Genomic DNA, 16,232 nt, shown 5'->3' with positions numbered 1-16,232 from the left:
TTTTTACTTGCATTTGTATGCAGGATAACTGATCTGCAAAAAAGATTAGATGAAAAAACGAATGACTTAAACAATAAGTCATTAGTTCTAGCAGTCCAAAACTCATGCCACAACCAACCCAACACACAAGCAGCAATGTAATCAAACTACAGGTTTTATATCCATTCCAAAATACCAAAAATAGAAAGGCAAACAAGAATAATTTAACAACCAACAAAATCCAAAGAACGTATTTGTAATCATCTTTTAGATCATACACAAACAAAATCTGACCAGATCATCTTCTTATAGTATGGACATATCTGCCTTCACAGCTCTCAACCTTATTGGATTTGAAGAACCCAGAATTACTGCAAGCAAGTTTATTTACTGAGCCTGTATAAGAAAAGAAAATCCCCAATGCTGAGTGAGTGGACAAGAATATGAGAGAGAGAGAGAGAGAGAGAGAGAGAGAGAGAGAGAGAGAGAGAGAGAGAGAGAGAGAGAGAGAGAGAGAGAGAGAGAGAGAGAGAGAGAGAGAGAGAGAGAGAGAGAGAGAGAGAGAGAGAGAGAGAGAGAGAGAGAGAGAGAGAGAGAGAGAGAGAGAGAGAGAGAGAGAATGTGAAGCAGGTCATTTAAGTTTCCTGCTCAGGAATCAAAAGGCAGGGGAAGATTACCTCATCACCAGCTACTAGCATGCAAGAAGCGGTGACTGGGTCAAGTGCTCTACAGTCCCTGCACACTGAAATTAATGACTTAAGTAACAGAAAATATAACCTACAGGACAAACATGTGACAAAGCAGTTCAGACCTTAAATGAGTAATTGATTCAGGGATCTGAAATGTCCATGGGGTCAAAAGAGACAGCTAAACGGAATGTTCCAGATTCGTTCTACCAACTGCATTTGTGGCATGCTATAGATTGGCAAAAAAAAAAAAAAAAAAAAAAAAGTATTAAGGATTTTATGGGGAAAGACGGTACCACAAAAAAAGTACAATCCAAAAACTTATAAAGAAATGAGAATGTACTGAAATGTGTTGATGGCTTTCTGTACATCACCGCAAACGTCTTTACCTTTATTGCAATCCTCATTCATCAAAACTTCACTAGCGAGACACTGGTTTGCTTTATCCAAGAGAGAAATGTAGTTTGCGTCAGAGTTTCCGCTAGAAAAAAATGGTGCCAGTCAAAGTGACCGGCAGAGGTTTCGTTTTACGGACATTTTGATGATATGCCGGTCAAAAATCGGGTCTTAGGCCTTGTCCACACGGAGACGCGTTTAGCTGTATACGGACAAATTTTTTATCGTCCAGACGGATCCGGCGTTTTGGGAGACTGAAACCACTATTTTTTGAGACCGGGTCCCAGGGTGGATAAATCTGAAAACGACACCCTTGTGTCTTCGTGTGTACGGTCAATCCGTATATTTTGTGAAACGATGATGTCAATCACCCCACGTGTCGACTAGTCAGACGCGCTAAATCAGTAGTGTAAGACTGGAAGAACTGGTTGATGGAATCAACCTCACCACAGGTCTATAACACAAAGGACCTTGCTTGCACATTAACATTTGAACATCTCACACACACACACGCACACACACACCCCACACACCCCTTCCTCTGAGCACCTTATCTACATTTTCTCTCTCTCTCAGTCAGTAACACTAAAAACTCACACAAGAATATATATGGTTTTAATGTGAATGTGATTATCTTTAAGGATTGTTTAGTATCATTTTAAAGGTCTCAGGGTGACTGGAACATAATGTCTCATTCCCAAAGAAGTAAAACAAAAGGTAATAAGGTTTTTAAGAGTTTAGGAATAACTGGCACACAAAGGAATGTGGTCTCTAGGCACTCCCAAAGGTGTAAATTCATGAATGCTAATTTCAGATGGTCAACTTCTACCCATAGTAATGGTGGGGGAATACAGTAAATTTCCACTAAACTCAAGTTTAACATATCAAATAAGGTCTGGCTATATAAGGAAAATGCAACGAGAGCTCAGGGCTGTTTTCTGTATTGAGATTAGCCCGTGTGGTTGAGGGTCTCGCGACTCTCAGCTCACGTAGCCATACAGTGTCGGGTAAAGGATTTTCCTCTTTGTTCTAGAACATTTGATGGTTTGCATTGATTATCTTTCAATTGATTATGGAATTGTAATAATACATTTACCTGACATAATAAATTGTTATATTTGATTATTGTAACAGACTTTGACTTTATTTTCATTGGAGTTAAAAGGAATAGTCAAACATTAATGTATATTTAATGATGCACAGATATCATTGAAAAACCTTTTCATTTTATGGAGTCAGATGAAACGAGTTAATACATAAGATAAAATGTATTGCTTTTAACCAAAAATACTTTGCCGCAAGAAAACACAGTAACACGCAAAGACCTTCACCGCTAATTCGATTACCGCCATTGGATCGAGTTAGACGGCCTTACAGTAGCCTAACACCAACATCAACTGCGACTACTTGCTTGAGTTCATGCTTCAGAAGCTACTGAGCCTATTTTATTTCTTTATTTATTATTTAGGCCTATTTTAATGTATTTTTATTTTATTTCACTTCTTTATTTGTTTATATTTCTTTATTATGCTTTGATGCTTGTATTTTGTCTGATTAAGACATTTCGTATTTTGTAGGGGTGGGCATTTCAAGCAAAAATAATATGCGACGAATTATTTGATTATTCAAAAAACGCACCTGTGCCCCCTCATGCTCAATGGTAACACGGCGTTCGCTCTGACATTAAATGTCTCTGTACTGTAGGCCTACATGTTGTAGCCATTAGAGAAAAGTTAGTTTCATATTAATGTTTAAATATGTTATTTTTTCCATTTCATATATGTTGATTATATGAAAAGTGAACAGCCTGAGCAGCCAAATCATAAGATGCGCAATATCGAGACATCATTTTGACCACTTCATTGAGTTTTGTTTTATATAAATACTTTCTTTAAAGTGAATTTCGTTTTGTATAAATTGTATCTTAATTTTAATCAATGTTTCATCAACCAATTCCCTGGATTTAATAAATAAGAAAATATAGCAGACAATAGCCATCAGGACACGGAGGCGCCGACGCGATATAACTTGCATCCCACGTGAACTGGAGCTTGTCTCATAAATGAACAGAAACTCAGAAATATATCTAAGCTTGAAATGTCTACTTTTAAACAAAACAATTCAAAACGAAAAGAAACAGACAACTCTTATAATCCGTATGAAGTGTGCATTTATCTCTATAAGCACCTTCACCTACTGCGAAGGTGGCGAGTCAGCATCGTCACAGAAAATAATTAATAAATAAAATGTCTCCTTGCTATATTTGACACATTCATAATGATTAGGCTATTTGCCGGTTCTTTGTGGCAAGCTTTATGCGTCTGCTAACTAATCGAATATCGTGACTCATTCCTATTTTGTACCAGGCCATTTATGGTTTTTCATATTGTTCAATAAAGTTCTTGGTTAAAAAGAAAGAAAAAAAAAGCTACTGTTCCTAATATTATTGTATACAGCGCGCAAGGTTTATGCGCAAGTCTTCTCTGTTTTTAGTGCATCTGTGTCAGAAATACAGCGCCTCATACTGGTCTGGCATGTAAACTACATCGGTTTCAGCGGTTTCGTGTGTACGCAGATTGTTCTTGAGACGCCGCGTTGTTTACGGAATTTTTTTTAGAACGAGGAAAAAAAAGATCGGATAGGGAAAGCTCTGGCTTCGTGTGGACGTGGCCTTAGTCAAGTTGTGGAAAACTGGAGGCAGTCTATGTAACTTAAAAAATGACATAATCAGGCCGTATAGAACGCAACATGTTCTTATTAGCTTAACTTTCAAATAGACAGAAAAAAACATGAACGTCCGCTTGGCGTCAATAAACGCCAATTGTTTTCTACTATGGTTTCACACACATTCACTTTTTGAAACATTGAGGCACGGATGTACCTAATACAAACAAATAAAACATCTCCAGTTAACTAGATTCATTCATTAATTTAGTTCGCTATTAAATAAGAGATCTAGCGCTAAAATCAGTTGTTTTTGAAATCAAGCTGAGCGCTCGTGTCCGCTGCTATCAGTTGCATGGACGACGCCCTGCGCGAGTTGTGCAATCTTCACTCGGACACGCGTTTCAATCTATCGCCGTTGCAGTGACTCTCTACTCATTCCGGTGAAATCACAACATAAAATGCACACAAAGGTGTCCCTGCTTGATATAGACTGTAAAGATGCACTGATGAACATAGGCTATTCAGTTTTGAAGAGAGAACAAAAAACTGTACGAGTTCACGGATTAGAACCACTGATCTATAGGCTATAATGAGATGTTCCTGATTCACCATCGTCTGGCCTCTGAATAAAGATTTTAAGGCTAGTCTGTCTGGGCCTGGCCATATTTGAAACGTCTCACTCAATTGTTCGATGTTTAGGTCTATATTACAGCCGTTTTAGGCATGCGCTTTATTTGAAATGCAGCATGAGATGCTGTTTCATAACTTTCAAATGGTATAGCCTGTTACTTTATATTTATAACATAGCCAAAGGTCGGTGTATTTTTGCTTTATACATTTTAGGCTTATTCTCAAATTCAGATTGTGTTATTGGGATTATTTGTCAATTTTAACCGGACAATTTGACCAGAGATTTAATTTTGTCAGAAATTTCTTTTTTTTCCCAGCCAATGTCCGGTAATTACTGGACAACGGAAACCTTGGTTTGCGTATCATCTGACCTTACAGCGGTGTGATGTTTTGACGGTCCGTTCAGTCTGTATTTCAGACTGCGTTCTCTATTCTCTCTACCATCTCTGATGCAATCAGCCTCATATTCTTTACATTATTTCTGTTTTTGACTGATTGTTTGAATTAATTTGCTTACTGGATCATTGGACGGAAAACTTTACTGGAGTTTAGCAGCTTAAAATCTGATCTGGAATTTTAAATGCAATTTTGAATTAATCACACTTTAAGGCTACAATGTCATTTTTTTCATTGCTAGGGGTCGCTAACCTTTTACAATAACAAAGGCGTAGGTTGATGACAAGCAGAATCATGGAACTTGTCGTCATGCTGATGGATCTAATAATGTTTATGGATTAGGGATGGAAAGATTACCAGTTTCGCAATAAAATGTCCTCACGGTTAGTATTATCATTTAAAATTTAATTACGAAAACCGTTCGATTATTACGATTTTGAAAAATCGCGGTAAATCCTGTCTAGGCAGCATCATTCTGACGCAGCCGCAGCAAGCAATGTTTGTTTGTTTTTTACGAGAAGACATGGCGGAAGGCAGTGACAGTACTCGGGAGATTCATCACCCGAAAAACCTCCCCACCGCGGCTCTAGTGACGTCCGATATTGTACGTACTATTCTCTGTTATTGTTAAGCCCTACTAAAGATATAAAAAATATTGTAAAGCACCATAAAGTTTTCATGCACTATATTCCAAGACTTCTGAAGCCATTTGATGTGAGGTACAAAACGAATATTTAAGTAATTAAAAGTTAAGGTCCTCAGTCATTCTCCATTCAGCATTCAAACAGCGGGTCTCGTTCGGTTACGACAGTAACTCACTCCAAGATCAATGTATTATATTAGGCCTATAATACTTTTGCCCAATGAACGATTAAGATTATTAATGTAGGGCCCTATAATTAATGCGTAATCTAGTGTTAACGCAGAATTTTACATATTTGGAATGAAATTCTGTTTTTGAAGAATGTGTGTCTAGGGAAAGGCAGACCGGGGAAAGCAAATCTGGGTGACAACCCCTCTCGTCATTTCATTTCATGTACACAAATAAAACAGGAATGACCTTAAATTTATTGAGGTAACATCACATTTACTCAGTACTTTTCAGGACAAATACTGCATGATGCGAAACGCAATATGTGGCAGCCGGTGTTGATTCTGTGGCGCACCACGACGAATTAGTCTATGAGTGGGAAACGCTGCATAAAATTCACGTGGGAACTGCTCGGCACGGTACTGAGGGCCTAGCGTCAAGTTTCTTAACTTTTTCGCCGACGAAAGCAGAGCCGTGGAGAACCGCTTCGCCATGCTTTCATTGTTTTGAAGGGGGAGAGGCAGCTGAAATGACGGGAGGGGTTGTGTCTCCCAGATTTGCTTCCCCCGGTCTGCATTTTCCCCAGACATACGTTCTTCTCCCACACAAAAATTGTTTGGAATTTCATTCCAAACATGTAAAATTCCGCATTAACACTAGATTCCGCGTTAACTTGCAAATTCTGCGATTCCGTCCGTGATTCTGTGACTGCGGAAATTATAGGGCCATAATTTTAATGAAACGAGAGAGCACGTCCACGCTGATAGAATAGATGTGTGCTGTTAAAATGCGTTGCTATTGACAACGTTCATATAATTTAATGTGTATGCTTAAAAAAAAGTGCATAGAGCTGCTAATTTTATTTGTTTTTTGTTGATTTCCAAATATAAAACGTGTTGAAATGTTTTCAGTGAGTCAGTTCTATTTGAACCTTTTCATCTAATTTTTACAAAGATAATCGCGATAATTTTGGTCACTATAATTGTGATATGAAATTTTCATAACATTGAAACATTCATGTTTCTTAACATGACTGTGGTATGAAGCAGGGCACGATTGCTAATGAGAGAGAAATCAGCATGGACAAAGGGATAAGGACATTTCATTCTACCGACCTACCCGCAAGTGCTGAATTACTACTCACACAGGTCAGTTTATTTGACGAATTAATCTTGAGGCAACGCAGCGCTGTTTCATTTGGTCTACTACACTATCATCTCGAAAATCTGATATTGATCCTCCTATAATTTCTACTTTTGTCCCAAAGTCTGCTTGGCATGGTCCATAATGTTTTAAGGAAACAACAACAGCGTGAGCATGCCCCTAGACGTAATGCAGTTGTTCATGTCTGTCGCCACGGTTACTATGGCAGTATAATCGGAAACCAGGGATAACATGGATATTACGTCATTGACAGGCGACAAGTGACGGGCACTATTTAAAATTGGGAATTTCTCTGAATTTACAAATTCTTGATAACATTTAGGATAATTTAAGTACACAATTGAAAGAAAAATGTATAGGCTAACACTGTGCAAGTGGTTTTGGATATTTTGCTACAAAATCCTTCAATATTGTACCTTTAATGTGTTAACGTTGACACCACTAATATTAACAAAAACAAATATCATATATACTTCACCTTTAAAGATGCAGATGCTTTATTTCTATCATCTATCAACACATTCCTTTTTTATCCAATATACACAATGTACTTCCACATATTCCAAGTAAATGCAATTCCTGCTGCTGAAGCAAGCTGAACAATTCTACAGAGCATGTCTGAGGCATACCCTTACAAAACCAACATGGTATGCCTACCTTCTCTGTCCAGAATGGGCATCTGAGGGGGTGCGCTGCACTGCCCTAAGACAAGAAAAGAGGGGACCTCCAGTAGTAAATATCACAACATGCCATCTGTACATACATTTGCCAAATCAATACCAATATCCTATATAATTTCATAGATGGTACAATAATATATATATTAAAATGACCATAAAAGCTATTGGGGAGGGAAAAACTGATTCATGAATGAGGGAATGTGATGCTTTTCCCATTTTCTTTTAAGACCCAGACCTCCATTGAGTGATGGCACAAGATCACCAACTGAACACAATAATGGTCTTTGGCAGATCTCAAATGTAACCTAAAATTCACCAGACTAGAGACCGTTAAATCATATACTTATAATTCCACAATATTTGAAAGAAAAAAAAACCTGCAATAAACTAGTAAAGCATAGACAGCTGCACAGAACAAAAAACACGAGGCAGAGGCAGGCATTAAACTCGTTCAAGAAAATCTGCATCCCCATCCCCGCAAAAATACCTATATCTCAAATGTTATAGTAACATGTACAGATATTGTCCATCCGTAATAAATACTGCATGTTTTAAAAACAATCCTGAGCCTGTTTTATGGCTTAGTTATAAAATACTAGTTAAGTTGAACATAAAACAATGTCGGTCCATTGCAGTTTTTCAGCACCTTGTGCGATAAGTGTTGCAATTTTGAGCTTCAAATTAAAGCAGCGAGGACAGAGAAGGTCATAAACCATAAATGAATTAAGTCCATAATATTTTTGTTTATTCATAGACAATGTCAAAAAAACAGAAATTTTAAAGAATTACACTAAATATTTATTAACTGCAGTTGCAACAAAAGTAGCTGTCTATTTGTGAACACTGTGGCCACTTCTCCAGCAATGTATGCACAGAAGTAAACACATATGTGGTCTTCTGCTTGCACTTTGCTGCTGTAGCCCACACCGCCAACTAGAGTTTTGGCTGTGTACTTGCAGAACACCAACGCAAAGCTATGAATGCAAACAACCATGTTGTAGGCTTGACTTATAATCATAATGGCCGAGAGAGAGTCTGTGGATCATGTCCATACTGGAAGCCACTCAAAAAAACAAACAAAAAACATGACACGCCAACCAACCAACCCCCACCCCACCGCACATGCGCGCGCACACACACACAAATGGAGAGACCCTTTACTTTGAACCACAAAAACTGCGTGGGACCATATACATATATGGCAACATTTTATGGTTTAATCACATAACTCAAATATGATTTTAAATCAATTTATGTAAATTGCCCTACAAACCAAAGAAGAGATAATGCCTTAAAAACAACACGTGTTATTTATCAACAGAACAACAATTCACACATTCTGCAGTCTTTAACAACAAAGATAAAAGGCTAAAAGTATTAAAAAAAAAAAAAAGTTAAAAAAAGAGGAGCAAGTGTATGATAAAATACAGAATTTGAAATCAGTCTGTATGCTGAGAAAGCATCAGCATCACGCATCAGGTCATGAAAAATGCTATAAGGGATAATATTTGAACAATCTGTGTTAAAGACGAAAAATGAAAAAAGAAACCACATGGAATGCATAAGAAAACAAATGCATTACAGAATACATTGAAATTGTGTACTTACCACTGAAAAGCATTGTAATGGAAGTAAACCAAACCAAGGCCATATAAAAAGGCAGCATTCTGGGGAAAAAAAGAGAGCTGAGAGTAAGAAACTTATGAAAACAAACTATTCATTAATTCATCATAGTTGAATTAATCTGTGAGATGACTTTCTCATAAAGGATGACACCTTAAGCATGAGTACCCTCACAGCAGGTCTGACAGATCTAATGCTAATGAGCAAGAGTTAAACTAAATAGGTGGCAAAGTCTTCATCTCCCGCAACCACAAAAGGTTATATTTACATAACGGAATGAATGTACAGTGCAAGAAAATATGGATCAATTAAACATGATCAGGTTATGCCTCAACTTGTTATCTGCGCTTGCAGAGGCAAAGTGTGACTCAAACTGAAAGCCACTGCGGCTCGTCTTCCCCACAAATGAACTTTCACTAGATGATGAAACTAGATGGCAAGCTCCCGAAAAACTAATTTGAAGTCCCCCTGTATTCAATCATTTTATCACTTAAAAGTCATCGTTGATCACCAAAATGACATATTTAAAAGTTTTTTTTCCAATGAAAAAAAAAATATTCATGCCTTAAAATAGCTTGAATGTAACTACATCCTTGCTCCATTTAGTTTATGCAAAACCATGAATATGCTAATTAGTCTGCCTCCACTCACTCACACCAGCTCAGAGATCCACTCTGTCAACTTTACTATAGTAAATGCTGCACAATGGCAAGTAGTAATACTGGTTTAATTCAGCAAAATATTTTTAAAACCAGAAACTGATTCAGAAGTGGAAGAGTGAATTATACAGGCACGTAATCGTATACAAGTCGATGCATCAGAATGGCAATATGTTTTATGCATTGCTCTGTACAACGTCGGACACATAACGGTAATTAATATGATTAGCCTTTAGCTTGATTACATTATCAAACAGCTAATAATGTGTTGCTGATGTTACACAAACCATGTTCACGTTCACCATCTCAGTCAGACAGCTGTTCAATCACCATGTATGCAATCAAACAATTTAAGTCCAGCCTTCTTGCCCTTATCTGATTGCAGTGAATGACAAAGAATACATAGACTACTATAATTACATGATACATGACATGAGCAGAACTCTTCACTCCAGTTTGCATGCAATTTTCATTATTCTGATTATTTGCTAATAAGTATGGTTATATCACTTAGATAGCCATACAGTATGCATGTTACAGGCCATTGTTTTAATCTACTCACATTAAATTTAAAATACATTTTTATGGACGTACTGGATTTTATTCTGTGCCGTGATGAATATCGCATGAAGATGAAGATACGGAGCAGAGACTGCGCAACGAGTTGTGTTGACAGAGTTTAGCGATTTGGAAGAGAAAACTTCAGAATAATGTCACGGAGTTCAATTCTGAACTTGTGTGAAAAAAAACAGCACCCATGTAAAAAAAAAATTTTTGTGTGAATAATCCCTTAAGCCAGAGCAAAACTGCAAAAAAACATGGTAGATATAGCATAGTAAAAGAGAAAATTTTACATTTGACAAATGCTTTTCTTTAAAGTGACTTTGCATTCAAGTTATATGTTTTTATCAGTTCATGAATTCCCTGGGGGTCAACCGGTTGCTGACACCATGCTCTTCTGTTTAAGCTACAGGAAATTTCACAAAAATACAAAATAAACGGCATAATAATGTGTAATGAATCAGGGCCACTATGTGGTGAGACAGAGTAAGAGAGACTGAAACTGATCCACCAGATTCACTCTTGTGCATTTAGTACAGCTTCAGTTCTGATCACTGATGTTAGATATTATATAAAACTTTCCCCATGCAAAATTGATGGAGCTTCACTTCAAACGACAAGACTTAAAAATGCAAACCAGGTTTTTCATTTTAGATGAATGCAAAACTAACTGAAGTCCTGCTCTGTTGAAATCCAATCAGGAAGGCAACAATGACCTGAAGTTTTAACGACTGGCATTAAAGCATGCGCTACTTGGTTGCATTCTAAAAAGCTAGCAATGTGAAGTCAGGACAAGCGCGGAAAGAGACTGCCAGACTCAAGAATTGACTGCAGAGCACATGGTGCATCACTCTGACAGGCTGACAGTACTGCACATGACTGCTCCTCACACCAGCACAAATCCTACACAGCTGTCTGAATGCAGAGACAGCACCCTTAACCCCTTCAGAGCAGGTACAAATTTAGAACGGGCCCTGACTCTAAAAGCCAAAATATTATTCTGACTCCTAAACAGAAGGGGGGTGGGACAAACTTTGCAGGAGGTACAAAATCTTTAACTTCCACAGCTGCGCTCTGCAATAGCTAGGTTTCCATTCATTTTTTTTTGTTAAAAAAAAAAGTTTAGCGCATAAATCTTTTAATGATGTAGCTGATAGAAATGACAATTATCATTAACTTTTTTGCAAATGTCGACAATCTTTTTCCATTGAACTTTAGCGCATAAATTCTAGGTCGAATACTTCAAATACTGCGAAAAACTAATTTGGAAACACTGTCTCAATAAAAAGGGCTTTATAAACGCAAACAAATGTGGTGTCACATGATAGAATTAGCCTATACTACAGCGTCCGCATTCGTGGTGTTGCTCCCGTTAAAGCACCGTTTCTCTGTAGTTAAGGCACATTAATCTATTATATAGGATATTTATTTCTTTTTACAGTGTATAAATTCAGAATAGGCAGTTGTTGCTCCCATTTTAAAAATAATAAGCCTATGAGCAATCATTCTTTTCAGTCTACAATCTAATAAATGTTAATCAGAAAAATAATTCAACTTTACCAGTTTCTGAATATTGCATGATCACGTCTAAATAGTCTTTATAATGAAGTTAAAAAAACATGACAAGTTAATAAAAAATCATTTTATGTACACTATTTAATAATACATAAAGTTTTGTTTCAAATGGATGAGTAAAATATAGCGCCAATCTATGCAGCTTGTCAAATTAAAATCAGACATCTTTCAAACGAATGAAGGCTTTTTCCAAAGCTGACAAAAAGAAAGGTAAAATACACGTTACTTGTGTATCTGAATAAAGTCATAAAAAAGTCTGAAGCTGGTTACTTGAGAAATGAAAAATCACAAACATGACACATTAAAGCAATTTTATATTTACAATTTATTGTAATATAATTTTCTCTCAAACAAATTAAGAAAATTAAGTGAATTGAATCTAAAAACCTCTAAACGAATTTTAGAATTATGAAGACGGCATCAGTTAAGCAATAGATCATTTCAAAAAGTTAAGTATAGGCCTACAAAAAAAAAAAAAAAAATCAGCAGCAATATGATGTTTTTGATCGATTTGATGTTATTGAAGCAGAGCGAATAACTTTTTTGGTTTGAATGATCTGAATATGTGCCACATCAAACCGCGACTGGCTTGACGGCATGTTCAAGGCTTATGTTAAAGACATGACAGAACATTTCACTGAACTGCCAACCCTTTTTATGGACCCTAGAATTTGGCATATGCTACAGGACAAATGCTCCATGAGGTTCATCAAATGAAGGCTTTTACATGCAGTCCTGTCAGACCAGCAGTCCCACTTTGCAGTGATCTTCTGATTTCCTAATATTTCCTAATTTAGTAATAGGCATGAAAATAATAAACGGTCCAATTCCAAATGCCTCATTACTCTTTCACATTTTTTGTAAAATGCAGATACTACATCACTTGGGATATACGCGAAAGAATGGAAATGTCTCGAGGGCAGATTTTTTTCTTCGATACAACAATCCAGGGTCTTTTTAGGGATGATGTCGTTACTAGGGATGGGAATTGATACGATTTTATCAATATCAATGCCACTGACGATTCTGCTTATCGATCCGATTCTTTAACGATTCTCTTATTGATTCCTGATAGCACTGTGTGGAAATTAGTCATATGCTTTTTCAGCAAAAAAAAAAAAAAAAATTAAGTGTTTTATTGTTTTAAAGCTTACCCTTGAGTAAGCATTCTGTACTTTATGTAATAAATGGAACCTTATTGTAAAGTGTTACCGATTAGTTACACGATTCAGACGTCTGGTGAGTTCAGTGTTGGAAAGATCAGTTGTTTTAACCATTCATTAAATTAATCGGTTCAAATGAGTTTCGCGAGTTGGACGTGTCATGTGCGTAGTGTGATTATCCCAGCAGTTAGGACATGGACATCCCACAAGATTTGTGTGAACAAAGAAAACATTTCATCAATGGATCATTTTTTTAATTTATTTAAAGGGTTGTTTTATGTCAGCTGAATGTGCGGAACGCTTTTCAGAGAAGATAAGGTAACTTATTTTAGCACAATTCACACCCAGCGGTAAATCAGTAAAACAAAATCTCTAAATGCTCCACATGAAACTTTGGTCTTCCGACCTTTTAACATCATGTCGATTAATTTTGGTTAATATGTGTGAGGGAGAGGGAGCAAGACAGCGCTTAGTGTGGAGATGGTGAAGTCTTGTTTACAATTTCGCCTGGTTCCGAAGTGAGAGAGTGCGCGCGCGCGACCGGGTCTCTCTCTCTCTCTCTGCTCGTTCTTTCAGTTAAACATGTGCCCTGTCACAAGCGCAGCAGTTCATCTACATTATTCACCGATCAAATAAGACTTTGGCAGGACAAAAATTTGTTTTGGCGGGCGCTAAAAAAATTTCAATGCAGGAAAAACCCTGTTATTGCAAACTGGAAACAGCATAATTTGTCTCGTTTAGTAAAATAAAGCCAAGCTTTAGATCGTCTTTTCCACTCAATGTTTACCTCCTCTGCTCAAATCGCTTTGACATCATGACGCACAGATGCGTATAGGACGTCGCGCTATGGTGCCCGATAAAGGACAAAAGGGAAAGTTGTGAGTTCACGGTCTGTTTATTATGGTTGGGACTCGGAGCAGGAGCATCGATAAGAGGGAATCGTTAACGTCGAGGGTAGGGGTGTGCCATATCATACCGTCCACGATAATACCGGTATACAATTTTACATGATAAAAAAAGTGTCATATCGCGATATCAATGATATAATGACACAATGACGTATGGCGCATTTACATTACCTAGCACGTACAACAACAACACCTGTCTGGGCGCGAGCGTTTAGGAGTCGGGACATGACTGAATGGTCTCTTGCACAATCGGGCCATCAGTGCATCGTAACTAAAGTTTATAATTTTCAAGTCTTCTTAATTCTTTTCAGTTTAAACATTCAAGCGGTTTTAAACTATCCAGTAAGCTACTCGCGCACTCTCTGAGAGAGTTGCGCTGTGTGCATACATAGAGTAGCCTACAGCTCGCTAAAGTTATTTTTCGCAGATTATATCCTTTAATGGGGGAAAAACGCAAAATTGTGTAAAACTTCCTGTCTTGGTAAGTATACTCATAAACACAGTCGGTTATGTATAAAACGCATGTGACAGACAGTATAATGAAAACAGCAATGGATCCGTGCACTAGCTGTAAAAGTGACAGCAGCCCATAGGCTATGCATCTGTGATTAATGTTGTCGTCAAAACAACAAAAGATAGCTTTAATTGTAATGAATGAGGATTATTAGCCAATGTATTTAATTTAATCAGGAAACAGAACTAAAAGACTACGTGTTATTTTACATTTGATTACTTTATGTTTCTGTAGTATTTCTGAATACTGGTGTTAGACCTACACTAGGGATGTAACGATTCACTCAACTCACGATGCGATACGATTCACGATACTGGTTTCACGATACGATTTTCTCACGATTTTTTTAACAAGTCATTAATTTAAGAAATTATAAATGAAAAAGTGTCCCTTTTATTATTTCTCAGACAAAATGCTGCATATTTCTTTTTCATTTTGAAATATATTTGTCAAATTAAAAAACTTCATTGAAATTTAAAAAAAAAATTGCTTCAAGGTTGTTTCAACTCAGTCTTTCTGTCTGTCTGGTCAAGAGGGTGGACACTGGTACCTTCCCACACTAAGTAAAAGACTATGTAAAATTAGTACCACATTTAGAGGGCTTCTAATTTTGTTATAATTTGTATCATTACACTAGCAAGAGTAAAAAAACAAAACATATTTAGAAAAATATGCCACAACCATCAATAAATTCTCTATATAAAAAAATATATATCCATGTACACATTTAGAGAAAGAGATCGTAAAATAAATAAAACACCTGGTTGTCACGAAAACACTGATGCACCTTGTGATCTCCGTGGCTCTCGCACTTGTCGTATTAATGCCTTTTACATGAAAACGGAGTTGACTTGTGCTTCTCACAGTGGTCTTTATTATTACTCTACGGAAAGTCAAAATGCCGCCACACCTCCGATTTGAATGAGTCAATATCTACGCTTGCCGTCGCCATGTGTTTGATGGCGCGTGCACACCAGTGAGGCACACACTGGCGCGGCGCGAGCGGAGCAAACCGAGCGTTTTCAGTCCATTCCTATAGAAGTTGAGCTTGGCTCACACAAGCTCAAGTTCAATGAATGAAGTGGAAAACACTAGCTAGCTTCGCGCCAGTGTGTGCTTGCTGCTATTGTGCCTGTAAAGCGAGGTTCACAACTTCACAGTAGGCTACAGTATACGCCCCTGCCTAAAACGTGTATCGCGATTCGTTTAACATTTCAACCGACTTGAATCGTCACACATTTTTATCGATTTTCAACCGGTTGCAAGTGTATCGTTACATACCTAACCTACACACATTTAACATTTAATTCAAAGATTGAAATCAAGCTTCCTTGTGTTGTGTAAACTCTTAACAACAAAATTACCACATTGTAAAAACGCAATGAGTGAGCAAACATTTAGGCGAGATAAACATAATAAGACAATTTTCAACAACAACAAAAAAAATTTCTATATCGTCATAAATATCATTATCGCAAATATTCTTGAAATATCGTGATATAATTTTGAGGCTATATCGCCCACCCCTAGTCGAGGGCATACAATATCGATGGTTCGTAAAACTTAGAACCGGTTCTCGAGTCGAACCGATTTTCAATTCCCATTAGGGCTGCACGTTTTCAAGTTTTTCATTAACCGTTAACCGAGGCCCTTAGCGGTTAATACTCGGTTAACCATAGTGTACGCGCCACAACCCCGAGATACAGACACACGAGAAAGCACCTTTAATAACTGCACAAAACATCTTTAACTTTTAGGTGGCAAAATATTGTTTTAGGCTACCTAATTCTGTGAATTACACTGCACAAACCAAAAGTACT

At 37.2% G+C, this 16,232-nt stretch overlaps 1 protein-coding gene across 4 annotated transcripts in view; it reads right to left on the bottom strand.

The window, feature by feature from the left end:
* kdm6a (lysine (K)-specific demethylase 6A) overlaps nt 1–16,232 on the bottom strand; it is a 73,096-nt gene that overhangs the window by 46,227 nt on the left and 10,637 nt on the right. For 2 of the 4 annotated variants that reach the window (XM_077215381.1, XM_077215382.1), the window contains exons 5-6: nt 9,018–9,076; nt 7,387–7,431 (exon numbers count right to left, since the gene is read on the bottom strand). In XM_077215381.1, the coding sequence (XP_077071496.1) occupies nt 7,387–7,431; nt 9,018–9,076 (104 nt within the window). The remainder of the gene's footprint in view (nt 1–7,386; nt 7,432–9,017; nt 9,077–16,232) is intronic. The other 2 variants (XM_077215383.1, XM_077215384.1) reach the window with 1 other exon arrangement.

The sequence above is a fragment of the Siphateles boraxobius genome, unplaced genomic scaffold (assembly GCF_051911475.1).
Source record: "Siphateles boraxobius isolate OS27281-9 unplaced genomic scaffold, OSU_SipBor_1 7, whole genome shotgun sequence".
Taxonomy (NCBI): domain Eukaryota; kingdom Metazoa; phylum Chordata; class Actinopteri; order Cypriniformes; family Leuciscidae; genus Siphateles; species Siphateles boraxobius.
This window is presented reverse-complemented; position numbering and strand designations above follow the sequence as displayed.